This window comes from Spinacia oleracea, chromosome 4 (genome assembly GCF_020520425.1).
Source record: "Spinacia oleracea cultivar Varoflay chromosome 4, BTI_SOV_V1, whole genome shotgun sequence".
In the NCBI taxonomy this organism is placed as follows: Eukaryota; Viridiplantae; Streptophyta; class Magnoliopsida; order Caryophyllales; family Amaranthaceae; genus Spinacia; species Spinacia oleracea.
Window position 1 is genome coordinate 111,419,889 of NC_079490.1, and position 26,129 is coordinate 111,446,017.

The following is a 26,129-nucleotide window of genomic DNA, read 5'->3' on the forward strand; positions in this document are numbered from 1 at the left end:
GTCTCACCATTAATTGATGGTGTGGCTGGTCTCATATGAGAATATGGAAAAATTGACACTAGATAACAAAAAGTTAGGAACAATTGATATTGACAGTCCCAACTATTGCCACTTCACTTTTAAAGGTCCTAACTTTTGATTATTCTAGAGTGGTCTCAACTTTAAGGTGTGTTTTCCCAGAATGGTCATTTAGTTAATTAAACTGTTAATTAAGTTGATTTAAGCATATCATACTATTCCATTTACTTCATTTAATTAAAAAATATGATTATTGCACAAGAGATATGAGTCTTAATTAAGTTATTTAGCACTTAATTTTAACTAAGGGACCATTTTTGGAAAGGACTCTCTATAGTTGGAACCACTCTGAGATAATCAAAAGTTGAGACCTTTTAAAGTAAATCGGCCATAGTTGGGACCTATAATATCAATTTTTCCAAAAAGTTATTGCCCTATTTTCGCTGATAGTCAATAGCAGCGTATATTTGCCCTCTCTAGACTCTAGTCCTTTTATCTTCCCGGACATTCCAAAATACCGACACACATTCCCGTCAATATGGACAACCTCCAAAATACATCCTCCCCGGCGTTCGTAGGCCACTAGAAATGGAAAATGCATAAATAAAATCCAGAAATTTACTTGCATAATTTTTGCGTAGTGTAGAAGATGAGCACCATAACTTCCCCTCTGTGCCACTCTTTCTTGTTTGAATCCTCAACAAACCCCCACTTTCCGCCATTGTGCTACAACAAACCCATCTTCCTTTTCCCGCCAAAACCACAATTTTCTCTCTCCTCCCCCATATACCCCCACAAAACCCCAATTCCCCAATTCCAACCCAGAATTATTTTTGGGTACGCGAGAAATTATCTGGATATCGCTTGTTGTTGCCAAAACCAGGACAATTCGGGTTGCCCGGTTTCGGATGATGAGTCGGAAGCCGAGTTGGATCGGTTGGTGAACCTGTTGCCGGAGGAGATGCGGTGTCGATTACGGCAGCACCCGGAGGTGGATAATTTGATGGAAGTGGTAATGGACTTGGGCCGAAAACCGTTTGCGCGGTTTCCGTCAGGCGATTTCGAGTTGTCGGATTGTCCTATCACGGTTGAGGACCTTGAGTTCGCTACGTCTCAGGTATATTTTTTTTTTGAGGCCTCAAATGACATGTGTCCATGTGTGGACACAAGTGATCCAAATACAATCATCTTGAGTACCATAACATAATATATCAGTACCAAAATGCAAAATTGCTTAGAAATACTACCAATATAAGTCATATGTGTTATTATTGGTATTCACATAGTTTGTATTGGTACTAACATATTCTGTATTGGTACTCCAAATTCTGAATTGGTACTCACTTGTGTCCAATATGTCCAATATGGACACAAGTCACTTGTGACAAAGACTTCGTCGGCGCTACATCTCAGGTATATAGATACTGGAATTCTGAATAATCTCTTTATCTTTGATTTCATAAAGTTATAACTATTTGCTTACGGAGTACATACTTTTATTTTGGTAATAGTATTTATGTTTAATCATTTTATGTTGCTGTATGATGTTGAGAAAGTAGTTTCCTTGTTGATAATTATAATTTGATTTTTCATATTTTAGTTCTATTTTTTTTTGACAATAATTGACAAAATTAGAAAATTTCAATTACATAATATCAAAGTCTACATTTAAACGGCTTTGGTACTTTTGATATGGTGGAGATTGATCAAGGTTATGTTTGGGTTATTATGGAGTGATCTCTTTGATTATATGCAAGGATTTTTCTTGAATTTGATTGATTAAAAATGTGTAATTTTGTAAAAGAGATGGTATAAGCAAAAAAACTGGGATAAACAGCTTTTATGTATATTAGGGGTGAGCAAAAAGTCAAGGTACCCTGAATCGAAACCGGAACCTGCGGTTCCAGAACCGGAACCTGTTGTGCAGGTTGTGGTTCTGGGTAACAAAATTGGGAACCTGTTGCAACAGGTTCCGGTTTCGGTTCCGGTTCTCACTTTTTCGGAACGGGTACACCAATTCTAATATGAATTTCCCAAAATAAAGGTTCGAGCCTTATAAAAATGCTTCCTATGCCTAAAATATAAAATAATCCAAGCTAGTTTTTGAAAAATATAAATATAAAATTTAAGCCCAAGCTATAAAACAATTAAAGTCCAAACCATAAAGTAGATTTGTTCTCAATAAATTAACAATAATTTATTTAAAATTTTAATATGACAGGGTACCCTGAATCGGAACCTGTTGGAACAGGTTCCGGTTCCGGTTCTCATTTTCAGGAACCTGTTGCAACAGGTTCCGGTTCCGGTTCCCATTTTCAGGAACCTGTTGCAACAGGTTCCGGTTCCGATTCCTGAAATTTTGTCAGGTACACTGTTATGCTCACCCCTATGTATATGTGGGATGTCAGTTGTGGATGTTATCGGTAATTTACTCTTTCATCAATCAGAGAGGTTATTAACTATTAAGAGGGGAAAAAAAAATTACCTCCGCCCCTCAGTGTTGTAACCAACTTTACTGTGGACTTTTTGTTTCTAGGAAAATTTGAGAAAGGTGAGTGAGTGTAGAAAAATGTGGGCGAGTGTAAGAAAAAGGTAGACATAGTAATAGAGAGTTACTTGAAAAGGTGTAAATGTTGTGGGGAGAGGTTGGGAGGGGGTAAGATGGTAAAAGGTGTGTGACTGTGTGTCAAAAATAGAATGAAGTAGAGGTTAGGGGAACACTATGAAACACCCCAAAACATAAAGTGAGAAGAACTTAAAAACTAAAAGGAACTGATGGAGTAGATTCTATTTTTAGAAGTTTCATAAATGTTCAAATTATTGTAACTTTGATCTTCCTTCCATAGCTTTGATGTAGTCGACATGTGATTAAAATCAATAATTGAATTAGTAGCCTTTGCACCCTCTGTGGTTAATTCATCATGGAAGAATATTTGTTATAGCCTATCCTTTGTTGGTTGCTCCATATGGTACTTATCCTTTGTTTTCTTCACTTGAAATAGAGGGTGATCCGATTTTTTGATGGTCTTATTGAACTTTGACCGTTCTTTTACGCTAATATATATGGGTAAAAAGTTACTATTCAAACCTCAAGGTCTTGTTAGATTGAGTTCAATGTGAATTCTCAAATTATCAAATTTTGATATATATATATATATATATATGTATATTTATTTAACACATTAAAAAGCTATCCAACCGCTTCCTCTACTGTTAATTGCTACCTAAACCGTTACCTTGCCAAGCACTACAAAATTATATTGCCTGCTACCTTAAACGCTACCGCCAAACTCGCCCTAAATATATATTACTTATAAGTAAACAAAAATAAGAATTGGTCTGATTTAATTTGATACGAACAAGATTTAGTGACTTGTCCTTGCTTTAGGTAGGTGATTTTGCGGTTGACAATAGAGCAGGCATTAGCCGCACTTTACATCGGATCAGTGCTGTTAGGAACAGGAAGAAAGCAATTATTGGCTTGACCTGCCGCGTAGGCAGGGCTATAACAGGAAGTGCTGATTTGTTGAAAGACTTGGTTAAAGACGGAGCTTCGTTGTTACTCATTGGGCCTCCAGGAGTTGGGAAGACTACAATTATCAGGTCCATCTCATTTTTCTTACAACGTAGAAGTAAATATTGCCAATTATTACTTCTGTGCCAACAATCACTCTTTTTCAATTATCAGTCCTCCATATGTATCATTTTTCAGTAAATGAATGAATCAAATTATTCTGTGCCCACTACCACTTGTTGATTGTCCATGCAGATATTCTGATGTATCTAGAATGACTAATCTTGTTTATTGTCGATAAGTTCCAGTGTGTAGCTTATTAAATATGGCTTCTTGGCAACTTTTTCACAAAACAGCGGACTTTGGTTATAGATATTTTTGGAAGAGGATCAAATCCCCCCCCCCCCCCCCCCCCTGCCCTCCTCGGCTCCTCCAGCCTCCAAGGAGCCCGGGTGTATTCTTTATAACAGATTCAGTTTTCGTTGTAATGTTCTAGAGTCAGTATACTGTATAAGTGAGCCTGGCAGGAAATAATACATGTCCTCTCTCCTTTGATCCTTTCTGTTTTCACGCCTTCTGTTTATTTGGAGAGAAGCCAAGTTAATTCTTTTACAGAGAGCCGACTTTATTCATCCTCTCAGATGATGTGGTGCTTGGAGGGTCGAATTTTGCATAGCCTTACCCCTAGTCGACTACGTTCTGATTTCTGAGCAAACAAATGAACAGAAAACATGCAGAAAGATTTCATATTTAACCCAATGAATGAACTTGCAAACGGTATTGAAGTAAGAAATACGTAGTTTGATAGTTGCTGGAGGTTAAGTTAGTGTTTTTACCTTCCTTTGTCTTCATTGCATTTCGCACAATTTCTTGAAGTTGTATTCACGTCTTGAGTTTGTAAATTTCTAATTTCCTGGAATTACCCTTTTGCACACTGTATAAAAAAGATGCCGCCTTATAATACTGCCTTGTACCCCCCCCCCCTTTTCTCCCAATAAAAAAAGAAGCTCGGTTGCGTGGCTCCAAGGGAATTGTTGTTTGTTTGTTTGAACCCCCACTTCATGTTTCTTTCATGATATACCCCGTCTCAAATTGCTTGCACTATTTATCTTTTTAGGAAGTATCAACTTACCTGGCCCATGCACTATACAGTAAGGTTTTTCTCTAACCTGGCTAAGGTCTTCTGAAAAACAGCCATACCATCGTTGCACCGTTCCCTCCAAACTGTCCTCTCTCTGTCCTACCTCCACGAGTCCACTCTCCAAGGCCTCAAACCTTTTTGAATCTGAGAGAACCATGGCTGCTCCTTCTCCCCTTGGATTGTACAGCTGTGGTACCAATTGCAATATATCGCAACCCCAACACACACCATATAAAGAGCACAAAACAATATGAGAAAGTAAAGTAGAAGGTTTTTGATTAACAAGAACAATAAGAAGGAATACAAGTAGTAGTTTTAGGCTACAAATCTCCAAGGGGAATGACTTTGGGTCACAAGTATCAACAACAAATTTCACAAAGCCTTCTCTCTCTTTCACCTAAGATGACACATGTCATGCTCACGATGAAAGTTTTCCCGCTCTTTTTTTATTTCTCTAAATAAATGGATTAAATTGTGTAATCTTTTTTATTCATGACAACATTGTAGATCTTCTTATTATTTTATTTGCAATCACATGAGATATAAACTAAACATAAAAACATTGCATGAAATTCCTACAAAGAATATACCAAATTCTAAAATTATAGATAATAAAATCTTTGTAATTTCCTAATAAATACCTTGATTGTATTATTAGTCAAATAATCATAAAAAGGAAATAGCAAACGATACATTATTATAAGGGGCATATATTCTAATATTCATTAACTTTTATTTATTTATATCTACATATTAAACGAAAATCATCATTGTTGATGCTACTTACCTACTTTATGTATACATTATCTACTTATTAGACTAATGTTTTCAATCGTTGTACTGAAACCTCGATATTTAGGGAAAACTAGATATGATGATTACCAAATTATATATTATGAAATGATAAAGTTGAAATTAATAACATAAGTATGGTACCAAAAAGATCCTCAATGCAAGACCGGAAATATTAATTATTTTTAATAATTTATATTTTAACATAGTCTTATCAAATTTTTAGTTATTATATGAACGTCTCAACTATAACTATAACATGTTTAATAAAGTTAGAGTTAATTATAGTTAAGGACCATCTAGAAAAGTGAGTATTTAAACTTGGGGCCGTTTGAGTTAATTAAAAGTTAAAACCTTTTAAAGGAGATTGACTACCATAATCCACTAATAAAATCAAATTTAGCTAATTTTTTTTCTAACTTTAACTACTTTTAATTAGCATGATCGAAAAAGGTTTTCCATAACATTTGAGAGCTTAACATTTAAGCGCGCTCAAGAGAGATAATGAGACTCAAGATGCGTACACATAATTACTTCATCCGATCATTTTTATTCTTTATGTTTGGTATCATGGATGCGGATTAACGAATAAATAAAGTGGGGATGGATTCTTTTTTTCTTTAAAGAATATAGAATTTACTTTCATTATTATTGGTCACGGTGATCGACAAGTAGATACTTATTTGGTTGTTGGATTAAGTAAATGGGAGCATTGGGAGATTAATCGAAGTATTGGATGTATTAAAAAAATGATTCAATGAAAATAAAGTTCATTATGGGCACATGTTTTTGTGATTAACAAGGATTGAAATGATAATATAGAGTACCTATTTCTCTTATATAATTTATTCTCTTTTAAAATTTGTATTTATTCTGCATAGTATCGGTCAGGGGAACATATATATAGTGATTATTTTTCCGGGGTAATACATGGAAGGTTGAAACCTATTGAAACATTTGTTTTACAAACCTATACAAGGGTCCTTACTTTTAGATCCAGTGTTTTATTATGGTACTTATGAAAATCTGACCACCTGCGCGGCTTAATCTTCATTCCATACAAAAGGTTAAAATAAGATAAATGTAACATGTATAATATACCTAACTTCAATCCTAAATATATTATTGTTTTCTTCACTAGAACGAGTATATTGCATACAATAATACTTCGTATATTATTTTGATGTTCTATATTCCGGTGGTTAGTAGTATAACATATTAACAAATTGTTTTTGACAATGTAAAAGAGTTTACTAATACTCATTAAATTAATTGTATTTTAGATATTATAAGTTCATAATTGTATTTAAAAGTCGCGTATCTTTAAAAACATAAACCTCAATTACTTTTAAAGTTTTCTACTTCGATTTAGTTTATAATTTAAAAGTTTTCTACTTTTCAAATAAGATTCCAACAAAAAGAATTTACACATATCTGGTGTACAATATGATAATGGAAATAGTATGTTTTTTTTTGGGTGCAAATGGTGCAAATGAGCCATAATGGCGGGGATGAGAATCGATCCCAGGATCACCTGGAACCGGGAGGGAAGCTCTAACCAATTTAGCTATCCCCCACTCTCTAATGGAAATAGTGTGTAATACGAAGTATATTAGTGATGTTGCCATATGCATGTTGTAAATGTCGGAGCACAACAATTTATTTTCAGTTATGTTGTTGTTAATTTGTTACAATATGCAGAGTTTATTTTGAAATTTTGAAATAAGATTTTCAAATTAATATAAACTTAATATTTGAACTTTTTACCGTGCAATTGCACGGGCACTATACTAGTTCTATTTATGCACTAGAAGTTGTCTCCCTAGTACACTTAATTGAATGCAACTGCTGCTCCTCTTATCTTCTAGCACTGGTAACGTTTCTCTTGCACCCACCTCCTTACTTGCTTTGGTTGTCTTGGTTGTATCTCTTGCTCTCTAACATTGGCAGTGGTTTGTGTCTGTTTGTGTCTCGAGACCATGGGACACGTGGCCGGTTAGGATGATTCATTACAAAGTGAAGCCTTTTGGCATTCAACATTACTGTCAATCTCTCTGGTTTTACGGTTGGAGAGGAGTGGTAGGATACTTTATAATAGATATTTTGGTGAGCAGTCTTTGTAGAGAAGATTTGGCTTCCTTGCCTATCTTTGATTCTTTGATGCTACTTTGTGAGGGTCTTTTCAAAGAAATGTTTGAATATGGTACCATTTAATTGACAAAATTTTATTTATTTTAAGAGCTTTACAAGACTCATTATCTTTTGTTGGTGTGTGTGTGTTTATTGATGGTTCATTGAAAACATCTCTTTACTATGAAATTTAATGACCATTTGATGCGTTGAAGACTAATGATTTCCTTGATCCTTCTGCAGAGAAGTAGCTCGCATGCTTGCTGATGATTATCAGAAACGCGTAATGATTGTTGACACTTCAAATGAGATTGGTGGGGATGGTGATATACCACATGCTGGAATTGGCAATGCTCGACGGATGCAAGTACCAAATGCGGATATGCAACACATGGTACTAACTCATATACCAGGATATTCTTTTATATTACAGAAAAGAATGCAGAAGTGAATGTTAGTTTCCTTTAGTGGTATTTTTTTAACAAGGTGAATTTCATTGTTGTTGAAAAATATCATACACATATCTCCTAGGTTGCCGAGGCAGTTTATACAAGTTCATAGGCCTAATACAGTAATACTCATTTGTGACAAAAGGATCTAACTTTCCTATTAATTAGGACAACTAGATTATAAACCTGTTCCTTTGGAATAACACAATGTGTACACTTGCAATTATATCATTCTGGTTTTTGGCAAACTAGATGCTTTGACTAGAATGGAAATCGCTACTCTAAATTAAAGACAAACTCTCTTTTTCTTAGAGCATCATGTTTCCTGTCATGCTTTTTCCAATCCTGGGCATTTTGTGAAAGTGTTAAAAAGTGATGGAATTGCTTATTTGGTAAGATGATATAAGGGATCCCTAACGGTTTAGACAGATTAAAGGAGTCATTTGGATGCTTTGGTGAGAAAACACGAGAACATTCTTTGTTAGTGATCTCTTGTGGGGGTCCTGATAGAGAGAAAAAGGTTGTGGATCATGGAGAGAGAGAGAGAGAGAGAGAGAGAGAGGGGAAATCTATGGTCTACCCTGTCTCCCTTGCCTACATTTTTTCCCCTCTCTCCTTAATTACCCCACATATGAGTTACTAATGAGGATGCTTTGACATTGTAAAGCAAGCAATCGTAGAAAAAGAAATACCATGCAGGTTTATTTGGGAAATTGGAAAACGGATAAGGGGGAGATGGATGCTATCATTGGTATATACTTTGACAATTTATTCATGACGGAGAGCCCCCGTGGCTTTGATGAGGCAATGGAAGGTCTTGAGAAGCTAGTGACGGAGGATATGTGTGAGACCCTAGACCAAGAACCGACGGCGGAGGAGGTACGAGAATCGTTGTTCCAAATGCTCCTGAATAAAGGCTCCCGGACCTGAAGGTATGCATGGTCTTTTCTTTAAAAAAATTTGGGGTATAGTTGGAAGCGATGTAATGAAGTTTGTGAAATGTTGGTGGCGTGGGGAAGCTTCTTTGGAGGAGGTAAATCGCATATGTATTGTAATTACCCAAAACGCAATGAGCCGAAGAGGATGACAGAGTTTAGGCCGATCAACCTATGCAATGTTTTGTACAAAATTATATCCAAAACTCTTGCAAACAAGTTGAAACCGATGTTGGGGTCAATTATATCGATAAACCAAAGTGCTTTTGTTCCTAATAGATTGATCACGGACAATGCTCTTGCGGCTTTTGAAATTTTCCATATGATGAAACGTCGTGGCGAGGGTAAGGATGGTACTATGGCCTTGAAATTTGACATGAGTAAGGCGTATGATAGGGTGGAATGAAGTTTATTGGAGAAGGTAATGGGCAGACTGGGGTTCAGTCGGAGTTGGATCGAGAGAGTACTAAGTTGCCTATCAAGCGTCTCTTTTTCCTTCAAATATAATGGCACAATCTCAGGCTCTCTAACCCCAATATGGGGTTTATGACAAGGTGACCTATTGTCTCCATATTTATTTCTTTTTTGTGCAGATGCTTTCTCCACACTTATTTCGAAGGTTGCTAAGGAGAAGAAAATAAATGGAGCACAAATATGTTATGGAGCACCGAGAATATCCCATCTCTTTTTCGCCGACGATATTATACTATTTGTGTAAGCTAATTTGCAAGAATGCTCTAAGGTCGCTGATATAATCAGTACATATGAGAGGGCTTCTGGTCAAAAAGTTAATCTAAGCAAGACGAAGGTCGCATTTAGTAAGTGTGTTGGCTCGGGGAGACGTGCGAAGATTATTGAAAAATTAGGTGTACGGGAAGTCGACAAGCATGAAAAGTATCTGGGTTTACTGACTATTATTGGAAGATAAAAAATGGCGGTCTTTGCATGTTTAAAGGAGAGAATATGGAAGAAGCTACAAGGATGAAAGGAGAAATTATTATCCCGCCCGGGTAAGGAAGTACTTATTAAGGCGGTGGACCAGGCCATCCCCACGTATATGATGAATATTTTAAAATCCTGGAGGGCCCTCATCGACGAAATACATGTAATATTGGCGAGATTCTGGTGGGGCTCAAATGGAACGGAGAAAAAGCTTCATTGACATCGTTGGGAGGCACTCTGTCTGTCTACCTAAGTCTATGGGGGTTATGGGATTAAGGGACTTAAAGTGTTTTAACCAGGCTCTCCTAGCAGAAGGCTGGCTGTTGTGCAACTCAAACGGTTCTCTATTGCATCAAATGTTGAAGGGCAAATACTATAAACATTCGGAATTTAGTGATGCCCGACGCGGGTATGACCCAAGCTGCTGGAGGAGTATTTGGGGGGCGAAGTCACTTTTGCTGGATGGACTTAAGTGGAGAGTAGGGCTTGGCTCGGCGATTAAGGTGTGGGAAGATGCCTGATGCCAGGTGAAGGTACGCACATTGTCCCAACTCCGAATGTAGATAGTGATATGAATATGTATGTGTCGGAGCTGATTGATTATGAGAACGGGTGCTGGAACATCATTGTTAGCTGCCATATTCCCGTGCATGGCCTAATGACCGAAGACACTGGTAGCCGATAGACAATGGTATCTACACAGTTCGAACTGGCTATTGGCTATGGAGATTGGGACACTTAAATGCTTGGAAGTTGTTTCATGGAGAAGGTGAGGCAGATTTATGGAGAGTTGTATGGAGCATGGGTGGTCCACCTAAATTAAGCCACTTCACTTGGCGTGCTTGCAAAGGGAGTTTGGGGACAATGGAAGTCCTAGCTAAGAGGCATATTCGCGAGTCAAGGAGCTGTGCAATTTGTGGTGGTGAGGAGGAAACTATAGTCCATGCATTGTGTGATTGCAAATTCGCTTCCCCTATTTGGTCTCACAGTGAGTTTGTCAGTTTGATTAAAGACGCTCCGACGTCATTTTGTAGATGGGTTGCTGGAAAACTGGAAAAGGTGAAGCTACACAAATTTACGGCACTAGCGTGGGCAACATGGTTTTGTAGAAATAAAGCGATCTTCGAGCCGTCTCAAATACTAGATCTTGTTATGACGCTGCGGGGTTTGTTAAGTTGAATGATGATTAGGGGGAGTATTGTGAGAAGGTTAGAGTGACAGTACCATATACTCCCCCCATACTAGCTGCTGCTACATGGTTTCCTCCACCCCAAGGTACTTTTAAAGTAAATGTTGATGCTCATGTAATGGAGGGGGTTGGGGTTTCTTTTAGGGTAGCTATTAGAGATGCAGAAGGGAAGCTTGTGGTAGCTGCCGTGAAGAGAATAGATGCAGTATGGGCTCCCGACATGGCTGAAGCGGGTACAGGATGGACCTGGCGCAACAGCTTGGGTATGTGAATGTGATATTGGAAAGCGACGCATCGAACTTAGTACGGGCCATTCAACACAATCAGATGAGGGATGCACCAATTTTCATGATTTATGATGATCTTACAAGAATTAGTAGCTCTTTTGATTTATTTCTATGTATTCACGTGAGACGAGCGGGAAACACGGTTGCTCATTCTATAGCTAGATGGGACACCAATGTAAGCATGGAGAGAGTATGTATGAACTCCTTCCCCCAAAGTATCCAAACTTTGGTGGAACTTGATTTAATATAATTCCATGAGCTCCCGGTCTTTCCCTCAAAAAAATGAGGATGCCGTGATAATATCAATTTAACAGACTTCGAATGTATTATACTAGATTTTTTTACCATAGTTGTTGATGTGTGTTATAGGATTTGAAGAGCTCTATGTTGGTTGCTTGGTGGGGCCGATTGAGGAGCGTAAGATGGGGTTGGATTAGGCGTACAATCCTCATTCACAGGGGATATGATACTAACTTGATTGTCACTGGTTCACTGCTATTGATATCTTCAAACAAGTCCTCAGATATTCATACTTTGATTTCATTTCAGCAGTGAGAATCAACATCTCTTAGTGTTGAGTAGGAGAAAGTCAGAAACTTATTTTTAAATGAGATTGTTTGCTGCATTAGTCGCTGACAAATTCAGAGTTGGCTGCTTACTTATTTAAAGATGCTGCTTGGAGAGTTGGAGGTAAGTCCTTTTGGAGGCTTTTGAGAAACCAATGATTGTGGTCTTGTGGATGGCAAAAAATTCGCTTGGTCTCTGGTTTATGTTGCATTCCTACGTATACAGTGTTCCTCTCTCTTATCTCTCTCTTTCTAAGTGACTGATGACTGTTGCACATAAGCTTCAGAAATTGACGACATATTTCTATTTATCTGTGGTTGATGGTGAAAGAAAATACCATTTTGTAAAGTAACATATGGTGTATCATCCAGAGTGGAGGGAAGTCTGGGAAACCAGTCGGAAGTGTTTCTCTAGTTGGGAAATTGAACATGGCATCCCTCTTGAATCTGAGTCCCTTTGGTATTATATCCAAAGGGTAAATGCGGGTTGCACCAAAATGGGTAGGGCCCTGAATGTGCAGCGATGTGTAATAGACTGGCCTAGAAGGAGGAGTACAATGGGGAATGACGTGAAGTAGAGAAATTGTTAGAGGAGAGGGAAGGGAACAGGGAACATAAATCCTATATTATATAATAGAGGAGACTAGAGAGAGAGAAGTTGTGAAGAAAATAAGCTCTTAGAGTTTATGTTGATTGCTTTAGCTTGTTAGTTTGGGGTGCCTGAGATTGTAAATTCAATTTGATGATTTGATTGCGATATGTGCTTGTCCGTGGAATATTTCTTGTATTTTCTGCTCAAGTACATATCATTTTCACAAGTGTCATTTACAAGTGGGTTAGAAGTGTCATTGGCATAATAGCTATCGTATCTTTTCCAGGTGTTGATAGAAGCAGTAGAAAATCATATGCCTCAGGCAATTGTGATCGATGAGATTGGCACAAAACTTGAAGCACTGGCTGCAAGTACAATTGCTCAGCGTGGAATACAGCTAGTCGCTACAGCTCATGGAATCACAATTGAGAACTTAATCAAGAATCCTGCTCTGGATATGCTTGTTGGAGGAATACAAGTACTGATAACTAATATTTTGGTGTTAAAATTTCTATTACCTCCATTCTTGCAATAATATTATTATTGAGATATTTCGTTCTAGACTGTGTTGGTAGAATAATGGCAGTGCTTTGAACTGTACAGATATAATTGCTCTTTTGATTGAGTCTTCCAGAGAACAAGCATGTTCATGGGTAGATTTGAAAAGTTTAATTACAGTGAAGATAATACTGTCTATAATTCTTAGCGTTAAATATGATCTGCTCCAGCTAGGATTTGCCTTTTGGTAACATTTGAGGATCCACAGTATGCATTCTGCTGACATTTCTTTTTCACCTGTAATGTTCCTAAAGTAACTATTTGGTGTTTTAGGTGAATGGCTTGCAACCAAATTAATTCATGTTGGTCTTAATATTAAGAAACATGAACGGTGGTATAGAACCTTACCACAATCCAAGGACGCCTCTGCATACTGATAGATTCTTTTTTTACGTGCTAATTTTAAACAATATATTAGAAGAGTCATTATTGTGATGTTGTCTTTGTGTCATTGTTGCCTCAATGATTCAATCTATATTTCCGTTCTTTTGTTAAATAACATCATTTCGCCGTCACATTAGCAAATTTCTATTTATGTCTGAATAGCCGCTGACTAAAAATATTTGTCAGTAATGCAGGCTCTGATCTAGTATTTAACTATAAAATTTATACTTTTGTTCATTTGGCAGAGTGTAACTCTGGGTGACGAAGAGGCAAGTAGGAGGCGTGTTCAGAAAACAGTTCTGGAGAGGAAAGGACCTCCAACTTTTCATTGTGCTGTAGAGTTAATTTCAAAAACAGAGTTGTGAGTGCACCGAAGTTTAGGAGCAACAGTTGATGCCATACTAGCAGGTACCTTTTAACATTAAGGCATTGAAGCAGATTTTGTCTCGTACTACATAAAATTTATTCTTATCTTCTGCATGATGGTTTATGACTGAGTTTTGATGTGATTCTATTATGTGTTTTATTGGTAGACAATCTTTAGATTTTGTGGTTTGCAAGATGAAAGTGAGTACAGTTGACCAATATGTTCTCCCTTGTATGCCATTATGAATTCTTTTTGCAGGCCGATGCCCAGACTTCGATGTACGTAAAGTAAATTTTCATGGATTGCAAGCACCCGAAGAAAGAGAACCACTTGTTTCCCATTCCAATGGCAGGAATGTGCAAGTTGAACCTCAAAGTGTCCCGTCAGAAACTGCAGAAAATTCCGAAAATAATAGTTTTCAGAGGTCTGCTACACCTCCTGAAAAGAGTTCTGATGATGGGAGACCCCTTCGTATCTTTGTATATGGGGTAAGAAGTCATCTTATACAATAAATTTTGCCTAACATATTCAGTTTGTCTCCTCCTCTTAATGGTTCTTTCAGATTTCAGGATTTCAATAGGAATAACGTCAAATGTGGTTTCAAAAATCATATTCATATTTCTCCTTTGAATAAAAACCTATACAAGATTTCCCCACAGTTTTGAGTTTCCGTTCTAGAAAAGTAATTCACTTCATTGGACGTTAGCGTCCTAACACATTGTCCAGCACAAAGAGGGAAAAGTAAATAAAAATGTGACTAGGGATTCATTATTTGAGCTCCAAAGTGCACAATTTTATGTTGAACCGGTGAGAAAATATGGTAGTATTTTAAATTGTCTGTGAATTGAAAATCTCATTATTGCGCCCTTCTTAACAGATTTTGGAGGCAACTGTGATGCAAGGGATTAAAAAGTTGAACATGGATAACGAAGTTGAATTGACAGATAATATCAGCGAAGCGGACGTACTACTAGCTCTGCAATCCAAGCTCAAGAAGAATCTGGGTATCCAAGCTACTGCTAAATCTCATGACAAACTTGTATATGCAACCAAGGTATTCTTTCCTATGTTTCAGCTTCTATACCCTTCCTCTGGAAAATGTTTTGACCAGGGCTGTAGATTTCTTGCAGACCAGCTCTTTAGTGCAAGTAACTAAGGCACTTCGGTCATTAGTGAATGACTATGATTATGAGGACATATCAAAAGGTTTTGAAATAGAAAACGGTCTAAAGACTTCAGAAAAGATTGATGCCCTTGAGGTAATGGATGTAGTTTCTGTCCGCTCCTTTAAATCTAGGTGATGAAGAAAATGCCCTTGTGGGAAGGATATAATGAACCATTAAGCTTATGCAATATGCTCTCAATTTTATAGGAAGCAAGAATCGCGATTGAGCAAGTTGTTATTGTCAAAGGGGAACCTGTGGAGCTACTGCCGAGGCCTCCCCACATCTTGTCTCTCCAAGTGGAACTTGCTGAAAAATATAAGCTGCAGTCAGAGATCATAGGTCTGGAACAAGAATCACACCTTCGTATAATTCCTTTCTACTTGAATACTTCTGGGAAACAGAAGGACAGAGAGGCGGCAGATGCTGCAACTACCATTGATGAAGCCATGGACATCAATGACAATGCAAATGGCTCATTATACTCTTTTGACAGATTACCTATACTTCCAGATTAATCATCAAGTTGACAAGAAATGACGTTTTTGTGTGCAACACTACCTGATTCCTATCTTACGTGTGACACTGCCAAACTGTATAGTATGTAAACCAATCAGTCTCTCTATCTGTATAATCATCTCTATGGTTCCCTTCATCAATCTGACTTAATTTCAAGGGCAGGTCTTTTTCTCATTTAACTGAGCAGTTATCATGTTGATGGTCTTTTTCGGATGAATTTTTCTTCTGTTCTAGAGTAGTATGTATTATCCCAGTTATAAGAATTAAGCTGAAAAGGTCTTTTCAGCAAGCCTACAATGATGGGAACTTCTCTCTGAAAAGGAGGATAAAAAAAAAACTACGGAGTATTAAGCTAAAATAGGTTGGTACCTTTATCAAAATACATTGACTTCTGTTTGGATGACTCTGGAGTATTAAGCTAAAATAGGTTGGTACCTTTATTTGGTTAATTATTTCAATTTTAAACTTCATGCTCGTTTTGCTTGTCGCTGACTTATAGTCCACAAAATCTATCTTTGACTTCTACTATTGAAAGAATTTATGGCGTACTCATAAGGAACTTGGACTTGCCTGCTAAATCTGCCTCCACTGGTGCAAGGTTTTATATCTCTCTCTTTTCTTCCCTTTTCTCATTATATCTTTCGTTTAATGTTACATAATCTCATATCACTGCCTTGCTTCTGTATGGATGTTTTTAACCAACAGGATCATTCAAGTAGGAGTCAACAGCTTGTGATTAGATGAACACGTAAAAATTAGATGATAATGTCACCTGTCATGAAGTTCAAGGTTAGCATTCTGCAGGACCATTTACTTTTGTTCTTATAAGTTGAATTCCTTGAAAGAGTTAAGTTCCTTAATGATGGAGTTAATCACGATACCTTATTGCATTTCTTGTTGCTATTTTTGTCTAGATTTGCTGGTTATTAAAATTCGATATAGCTTTGTCAACTTGGTAAATACAATACGAGAGTATACATTTCTGGAATTTTATTTTTGAAGATGATAATTATTAGCTACAGTGTTTAACTCATCCTTGTCAACTATCTTTCGATCATCATGTGACATTAACATTCTTTAAATATTATTTTAAATAGAAGATACAATATACTCTACATATGATTAATAAGAAAAGGAAATAGTCAAACATGGGATATGGATGTTAGAATTTATAAGTATAATCCATAGGCATGAATCGCACACATGTTGGTGGGAAGCGACAAAGTGCTGCATCTTATGGGTCTTAAATTACAAACGGGAAAACTGTAACTTTATTTTTCGAACGAGTTTTGGAGCATACATTTAGGTTATAGTTGAAAATATACCGTTAATTGTACGTCCTTTTGCGAAGAAATAAGAGGTTTGAAAGTTCAAATAATTATGAAGACTACAATATGAATGTGAAGTTCTCTTATCTAAATTCAATAGTATTAATATGCATAAATAATTACCTTAATAACGGATTATAACGGTTGATTTGGTAATGTAATGGTCTATAATAAAATAAATGACAGAACAGCAAGTTGAAAAGCCGCGACAGAACGGCGCTGATTTTATTACTTGATATTATCAGCTTGGAGTTTTCCTTTGGAGTTCTATCTTGAAAGAAATAAAGGTAAAGGCGTTCTGCGAGTAATGGATTGTATAGTAAATGGCACTGACTTTCCAAATGGAATCTATTGTCCCACCAAGAACCTCAAGGCTCAAGCAGATAAAATAAATATTATCTTATAGGTAATACATTTGGATAAGTACAAATTATGTTGATCAAGCCAACACTTTTACATGGTTGCCTACTACGGCCAAACTTACTGGTTGAAACCATATTTTTAATTCAGAAATTTCCACATCCGTACATTCATATGTTTCACTTGCCACTTCTGCAATTTCTTGTTCATATTAGTGTGTTTGAATGCTTGCCACTTTATGTGATAATTTAAATGCTTTATTAGAGTCAACTCCTTTTTAATCACTTGAAATACAGCTATTGTCAGTCAATTCTGTGTTAGGTGATTGACTGCTATAATCATTGAACTGTCAACGTCTGTATTACTATCTGTTAATGACTTGTCAATTACTTGTTCGTCAGGATGCTGTTTGACAAGAATTTTATACTTAACCCCTTTGAATAAGATGAGTTTTAATGGTAGAATTCTGCACCCCCTTCCCTTTGACTCACTCATCTTCTTCTTCCTCTTATCTCCAAACTTTCGGTTGTCCTAGCAAATCATTGCATCCAAACATAACCTTAAGTGGAATATTTCTTTTGGATCTAGAACTACTGTTTACATTCGTCATTTTTACACCAAACTACCACTCCTTCTAGAAATGTAATTTAGCAGCTCCACAAAACTTGTGTAAGACGGTCTCAAAATGTCTCATGGTGAAACCTATAGATTTATGGGTGAAAACTATAATTTGTAGCTGAAAGTGGGTAACCTTTTATATATCGGTTTTTTCATGAAATACCCTGATTTTTGGCGTAATTCACCAACTGCCCCTCGACTTTCTATAATACATAAAATACCCTTTCAGATTGTTGAATGTATCTAACCGCTTTTTTTTAGATGTATCAAGCGTTTACTGTAACTTTCATGAAATTTTTAGCGACAGATTTAGCAACATCCGCCACTACTGACCTGGTGTTATGGACTTACGGTCAGACACTCATACAGGGCCTGCTGATGTTGTTGCATGTCAGCAATACCCACCTACATTCTTTTTGTACAAGTATTTAAGGAAAAGACAACTTCCCTTGTATAGATATGTCCTGTCTGCGGACTTTTCATTTTAATTGGGTGTGTGGGTGGGTGGGTGTGGGGGGGGCGGGGGGGGGGGGGGTTAGAAAACAAAAGGGAAGTGAAGCAATCCGAGATCGGAGAGAGACTTGAGTAGACAATATCATTTTAATAAGCATTGATATTGTGACGTGGAGAGTAGAATGACCATGAATAGAGGTATTTGACAAGAGTAGACAATAGTTTAATAGTGGAAGAAATCTTTCTCGTTTATTTTCTGGAATTCATACGTTGAGGAATTTGGGGTTCCTTTATCTAAAGGCTTTCATAGGAACCTTTTGTTACTGTTTTTTTCTCTCTTTTTTATGGAAGGGTTGATACTTGATAGTTAAACTTTTATCTCTATAATAAATTTCTAGTTATTTCCTTGGTTGCTGATGGGGAATTTTAGACAGAAATTCCAGCTTTCCGAGCACAGTTTGGATATGCCTGGCTGTATATTTTCCTAGGGAAGCACATGATGCATGATTCAACTTGTGTTATTTTGAATACAAGGGGATGGAAAAATGGGTAGATGCAATATTGGTAGCAATTCCCATTAAGAGTAAGAAAGGTAGCATGAAGTAATATGAAGCCGTTGCCTTTCGTCTAAAGCCACCGCCTTTGTTTAAAATTGCTGCACATGTCATTTAGAATATGCACTTACGCTTTATCAAGTGTACATTTTGTCTGTTACTCCGTAATAGAATAAGCAGATAACTAACTTTGCAAGTGTACATTGCCTGTTAATAAAATAAACAAGTAATTGACTAACTCACTCACTAGTTAACTTTATGCTAGCTTTTTCAAGTGAATCTTATTGGTTTATTAGGCCATGTAAGTGTCAGCTGTATGTATATAGTTTGAATTATTGGATTGAATAAATGATAGTTTATGTATATTCTCTCTTGATTCAAAAGAAATATTACCAAACAGAATCCTCGATCTATAATCATCCACCATCCAAGTTAAAGCCAATTAAGAAATAAAAGAGATATATATATAAAATGAAAAATGGGTGCTCCTATTTTAGCAATGTGCTTTTCTTTTTTAAAGTGCTTAGGCTTTATATCAAGTGCAGAAGTTCTTTCAATACTTTTTAGGCTGATCATGGAAAACTAACTGGACTTACTAAGTTACTATTATTATCTGGTTTTTGGGTGGATTTGAAGTGATACGAAGAAATTGAGCATAATAGGTTAAGAGATAATTGAATCCAGGCAGAAAAACTTATAGGATAACAGTGGCTTTTAGTACAATATGAGATAAGTTGATGTCAAATACTCCCTAGTCCCTAGTCCCTAGTCCCTAGTCCCTAGTCCCTACCACCCTAGGAAGGTAAAAGAAATTAAGGAGTAAGGGGAGTGTTAAAGTTGTGACTTGGTGTTGATCCAACTTCAGGGAAGCAGTAGAGAAGAAAAGCTTTACTAAAACTTTAGTATTAAGCGATAGAGGGACTACTTAATCATGGTTTTTGCTCTTGATTTTCACTAACTAGTTTGTTGACATCCAGACTTTCCTGATTATCTGATTTTTAAACCATTTAGCAATAGTTTTTACTTTTTAGTTTCATGAGGTGGAGCTTACCTATGCCATTAAAATTGAACACTAATAAGAAAACTTTGCTTTGTTCACTTAATTTAGTGGCTGAATTTTAATTTGACCAACTCCAGATGTAATATTTCTGTGTTCAATCTTCTCCTGAATCCTGCATGCATATAATAGGATATTTGATTAGACCTGCATATACTTACTAATTCCTTTTTGACACAATAGATGAATAGATTTCTATGTAACGTAACTAATGGAACTCTTTTCATTCCTCTGCTTTTTGCTCTAGAAATGCTAACTTGTTGCAGAAAACATCAGTTGAATCAGCTTTTTGAATTCTTCTCTTCTGTTAATTTGTTTGTTTATCTGTTTTGTGAGTCTCCTCATCACCTAGTTGCTCAGCTTTTCTTCGACTGTTGTGCACATTGGACTTCCTTCTGACTTGATTAGTACTGTATTATCTTGTAAACATACTTTCCTTGGGTAACAATATGTGCAAATGGGTGAGTAAGCCTTATCCAGTGTTGGATACTTAGATCAAGCCTGGTGTGGAAGATGGGGGCAGTAGAGGAAAGCTAGTACAAGCTTAGAGCATGTTTTGTATAACACTTGGGAATCAGTTAACTAATTCCATTACCTGTTGTTTGGTATAGAGATAGGTAGGGTAACCATTACCACCAATTTGTTACCTCTCCTAATTAAGTCCTATCCTATCCTTGTGGTAACAAAGTGTTACCCTCCTCGATCCCTAATTTGATATAACCAAATAAGAAATAATATTAACACTTAACATAAGCATTTCTCCTTCTTAAATGTTTCCAATAGAATGTCCTTTACTAGATTAATACAAGATCACATGACATTAATTCCGTACGAAGAAGAACGACCCTTGATGATAGTTCTTTCGGCTGAAGCTGACCCTTAAAGAGAAGCTAAAATAATGCATGAGGTTGGCCTTATGACTATATCAAGTGGAGGATGTGGAATTTTATAAGAATTATTATATAGCAGAAAGAAAGATAATCTGGTGCAAGAAAACTAGTAATTTTTTACGCGCCGACGTCGGTACTTTAGAGCTTGGAGTGCACTACATATGAAAATACCATTGGATAATCTGATAGGGGAATGCATGGAGATTAGATGCATCTTGTATTAGTGGAATTCTTGCGCTTCATAATTGTCCTATTTAACTCTTCTACTTTTTAGTATTTTAATGGGCGGCATGGTATTCTAAACTTGGATGCCATTATTTCTGTATAAATACCACCATGCATTCTTCATCTGGACATACCATTGAATACCAATTCATACCCAATACCCAATAACATTAACTAATCTCGATTATAAACTTATAATGGCTGCATTCAGATTTTGGGTTTGCCTTATTATCTTACTTGTTTCGTTCACGGGCTCCATAGCTCGGCCTCTACCGCCGATTAGTACATTGCCGACTAATACAATGGCGATGCAAGGCTCTGTAAAACTAAAACACAGCAGCACTAGTACATTGCCGCCGGTCAAGGATAAAGATGATATGATTGGACAGGTGAAAGAAATGTTCAAGGGGAGAATGCAAAGAGAAGATGTTATCAGAAGTTACTATGTTTCAGATAGGGTTAGTCCTGGAGGCCCTGATCCCCACCATCATTAGTTTCAGCTTCAGGTTCAGCTTCTTTTATGCGTTCGTTCCAATCAACGGCTGACCATTGATCATTTTCATGCTTTCTATTCTTAGTATGCCAACACAACCTTACTCTTTTTCTTATCAAAGAGTGTTTTTGCAAAACAAGGTTGTGGTTTATTGGCAATTATTGGTTTATACACCCGGGTGCACAGTGAGCATTGTGTAATCCGTGTAAAACGACGTAGTTTTAAGTGTTATTCACTTTTCAATTAATTATAAAAAATAAAATAATTGTAGATATTCCTTGTACTTAGCGTGGAAGTTGGATAACAATCTTTTTTTTTTGGTTAAAATATTTTGGCAGAAGTTATATAAAAAATAATAAATACGGTTATTAGTATTAAATTATTTAACCTAAATTGTAGGATTGATTTTTTTTACGAATACCAAAGAACATGTAGATGTATACCAAAGAAAATGTAGAGGGATATCGATGAACATGTAGAGGAATAATAAAGAACATTCGTGTAGTAGTGGTATATTCATGTTTTCCGAACTAATTTCCTGAATAGCCATTAAATAAAATTCCGATTCATTTAACATAGCGATCTATTTTATGTCATTGGTGTAACCTTGTAGGTTCAGTCAAGAGTAAGCTGTGAGCCTAATAAGGATTAGAACTCACTGATTGGAAAAATTGCTCCAGCTAGCTGTTCCGATCAATTGATCTCACTGGAATTAATTATTCGTAATTAATCTGAACCTTGGTATTTGACTAATGCACCTTGGGTGAAGGACATATTTCCTTCAATCTCCCACTTGTCCTTTAGACAAGTGTGCATTCGCATTCCTTTGTCGCTTAGTGTTACTTGCTGTGAGGGGGTCGAAAAAGCACGAGCCTATGCGTGACCTCGTCCCTCGTGGGTGTGACGTTTCTTTTTTGTCAAATCAAGTGTAATTGGATTTCCTGTGAGTTTACACCCAATTGACTAGTAATATAGGAGTCGCCATTCAGTTTTTAACGACAATGAGAAAAACTGACAAAACCCGGTTATCGTGACATAAAGGGAGTGCAATTATGTTTGACCACGACGGCCGTAGGTTCCCTTGTGATCCCTGGTGTGGGGATCTCTCAACATACACCCGCAAGGTAGAGATTGAGGGTTCGGGGGACTGTAACTACCGAGAGGAGTACTCGCTCTTCGATAACTCCAGATGCAGGATATCCTTACTAGCTCAGCATAAATAATTGAAGGGACATGCGTTAACTATTAAACTAATCTGAGTTGATTATAATAATATTCAACATATAGCACTAGATCAAGCGCGATTATTTGATTTAGATTGTATTAAGGGACCTAGCATGATAATCCAATTTCCCAACATATTATCTTTATTAGGCGTGATAGAACAATCAAATTTGATTAGTTTAACAGTTTATAAAAAGGGCGAGGAAAGCAATTAAACCATGGAAAAGAGACACATTACGACGCACCCTTGAGAGGTGCGTCACGGTTCTTAGAAAACTAACCACTTTGACTTTGCTATTTCTCCTTTTATTTAACGAATCTCAAATTACGGGACAGGATACGTTCTGTTCGATTTTTGGATCGATTGCGACAGAACGCGTGATCAATTTCGCAGCGTGAGACTTAGGCTTAGGGGTTTAGAGTCAATACTCAGAATATGAATTGTGTGTTGTGTTTTTCTCACGTCGAACTTGGGGCTATATTTATAGAAAAGAGTTCGTGGAAAGATAGAATTGTAGAACTCTAATCCACGAAGAATTAGGAAAGAACACGTCCCAAGTATTTTCAGCGCCCAGGGCTGGGCGTCAAAGATTTCGGCGCCCAGCTTTGGGCGTTGAAAATAGGATCCAGGCAATTTCAGCGCCCAGGGCTGGGCGTTGAAATTGATATTTGGGCCGTTTCTTTGTCAGATTCGGACTCTTAGAATCCGGAGTGTATGAGACTTAATCGAGTCTTTTAGTGCGTATTAATTTTATGACGGGATGCGTCTGGGCCCGTTACGAACTCTAGGCTCGTTAGGATTTCAATCAACATGTGACTCTTATTTTCGAATCGTATTAGGAATAGGATTCCCTCGCAATTTCTATCTCATTTAGGATTTATGTTGGAGTGCAACACCTAATTCTGACAGGTTTCTATCTTTTATGACTTGCCACTTTTAACAACTACCCATTACGGCAGTTACTATTTTTAGCAGGTTTCCATAAATAGCAGGTTTTTATAAATAGCAGGTTTCGGGTGAAATGAAAAGGGGAATGAGATTCGTCATTTTATAGGAGATGCGTTGTCAAGTGGAGATTTATGTTCTCATCATCGAACCTTCCCTTTCGGGAATGGGGACAAAAGTAGGTGTCTACAATTAGCCCCCACTTTGACTGAGTCTTGGAGTAAGACGATGGTCAAAGTATTAGACGGAGTGCGTCACACAAGTCATGGTGACCTGTTTTTGCGAGGGTCTCACGAGCCCCCGAGTGATAACATTTGACTTAAGGGTCATCACTTGAAGTGTCGACATATCCCTCACGTGTCATTGGGATTTGTCAACAGATAGTATAGAAAACTCCCTCACTTTGTCATTGGAAGTATCTAAAGAGGCGTAGAAACTCCCTCACTTTGTCATTGGGAGTAGCTACAGATGTTTTCGAAATCAAAGCTATAAAGTGTAATTGGGCCTGGCCAAGCCCAACCACGAGGTAAAAATGTTTTTAAAGATTCTCATTTTCAGGGCTAGCTAAACGAGAAAACCCCCTTGTTTTTATGGGACGTAAAACGAAGGAAAATCCAGCACATCGTTCTTTTTTGGAAAAACGGAAAACCAATCCTTTAATTTTTGGATAAAGGGAAAACCGATCCTTTAATTTTTGGAAAAAGGGAAAACCGATCCTTTAATTTTTGGAAAAAAGGGGAAACCGATCCTTTAATTTTTGGAAAAAGGGGAAACCGATCCTTTAATTTTTGGAAAAAGGGGAAACCAGAAAAAGTTATCGCTGCAGCGACTAAGGACTTGCGCGGTTAGTGGCGCAGACCCCGCCGACTAAAGATGGCGAGCCTGTCCGCTAAGGGTGGACACCCCGTCCGATAGAAGTGGACGAATCTGTTTTGAAATTTGTTTGTGCTTTTTGAAAATAAGGACCTACGTGGTTTGTGACGTAGACCCCGCCTGCTGAAGATGGCGAGCCTATTTTGAATTTGAAGACTTTATTTTTCGAAAACTGAGGACTTGCGCGGCTAGTGACGCAGACCCTGCCCGCTGAGGGTGGGCGAGCCCTGTCCGCTAAGGGTGGACGCCCCGCTCGCTGGAGGTGAGCGAACCTGAATTCGTCTTTTTGATTTGGGATTCGCGTGCCGAGGTCTTGCCTGATTGAGGTGGACAAGTCCCTATCGTGATTTCTTTTGAGAATTTCTTTTATTCATTCTTGTAAGAGCGAATTCCTTCGAGGGATGCTCGGATTTAGTTGTAACTTGAATGTGGGTTGACAACGTGCTTAGACGGACCATTGTCTTGTGGCCATCATCTTTTCATGGTTTTTAGCTAGTCTTTTCGGCTCAATTTTTCCACTACTTGGGTCCTTGATTAGGGGACTATGTATAACTATCAACGGCGACCTTTGTCTTGAGGTCGTAAACCGGTTTTATCTTTTGAGACATCCAAACACGGGACTTCGTACAACGTAGTTTGGGAATATTGTTTTTAACTTTGCATACTCTCTTTTGAAATATATATTTTCTTTCGAGCCCCCAAGCATTCGTGCTTGACGGTCATTTCTTGTCAAAGAGGTTCCTTAGGGATACACATTTTGTAATGTCCTTGATCGTGTTTGGGATTGTGCTCGTAAGTGCGAGCGATCTTTGTAGTGGCGTGCTACTCTTAACAAAGCCGTGAGGTGCGACTTTAGTAAAGAAATCGGCAATTTTCGAGTCGAATGGATATGGCAGGGCCCTATAGAAGTCGGGGGCCTTTTTGGGTCTGGGATCATTTTCGGCGCCCATGCCTGGGCGTTAAAGATTTCGGCGCCCAGCGCTGGGCGCTGAAAATGATTTATGGCGAGGTTTCTTAATGACACAGTTGGCCTCTTGTTCGTTCGTGAATGTTCGATACTTAGAATGATGATATGTATGTGCGAACGAGCGTTCATAGAATGACCGTTGTGTGCGGTCCATTAATCAGTTTGCTTGAATCATTTTTGAGCTGACTGATTTTGAATAGTTTGCTTAGAAGCTTGATAGGGGTCAGGGCCATTCATGAAGCGGGCTTAAGCATCGTGCCCTTTTGATCGTTCAAACATTTGTTTTGAGACCCCTTTTTTTATGGTCGTTTCGTAGCTTGGAACCCCCAAGTATGTGTGTTGGGATGCTTCCCTTTGGCGTACGATTTTTGTAGGTTCTTTCGAGAAAGATGCCTTGGGGTTCCGCTCGTGCAGGTGCAAGCTATCCCTTTCGTGGTAGGTAATATTTTGCTACCTTTAATCCTTAATGTAGAAGTCGTGTGGCTTGCATTTTGAATTTGAGCGATAAGTAGTCTTTGCCTCTTTTACACATGTTCTTTGGTCGTGCCCGCATTAGTGCAATGCGCCTTACTCTCTCTTTTTTTTAGACTTGTAC

General features: G+C 37.5%; 1 protein-coding gene and 1 pseudogene across 1 annotated transcript; both read left to right on the forward strand.

Annotated features, from left to right (window-relative positions):
- The first annotated feature begins 487 nt into the window (after window positions 1–487).
- On the forward strand, window positions 488–15,720 carry LOC110790948 (protein SEEDLING PLASTID DEVELOPMENT 1-like; annotated as a pseudogene).
- A 5,451-nt stretch (window positions 15,721–21,171) lies between these two features.
- LOC110790949 (CLAVATA3/ESR (CLE)-related protein 3) lies at window positions 21,172–21,903 on the forward strand (the record flags this gene model as incomplete). Its single annotated transcript, XM_021995695.2, has 1 exon — window positions 21,172–21,903. A coding segment is annotated over one exon (354 nt), but the record flags the coding sequence as incomplete, so codon positions are not given.
- Between the last annotated feature and the right edge of the window lie 4,226 nt (window positions 21,904–26,129).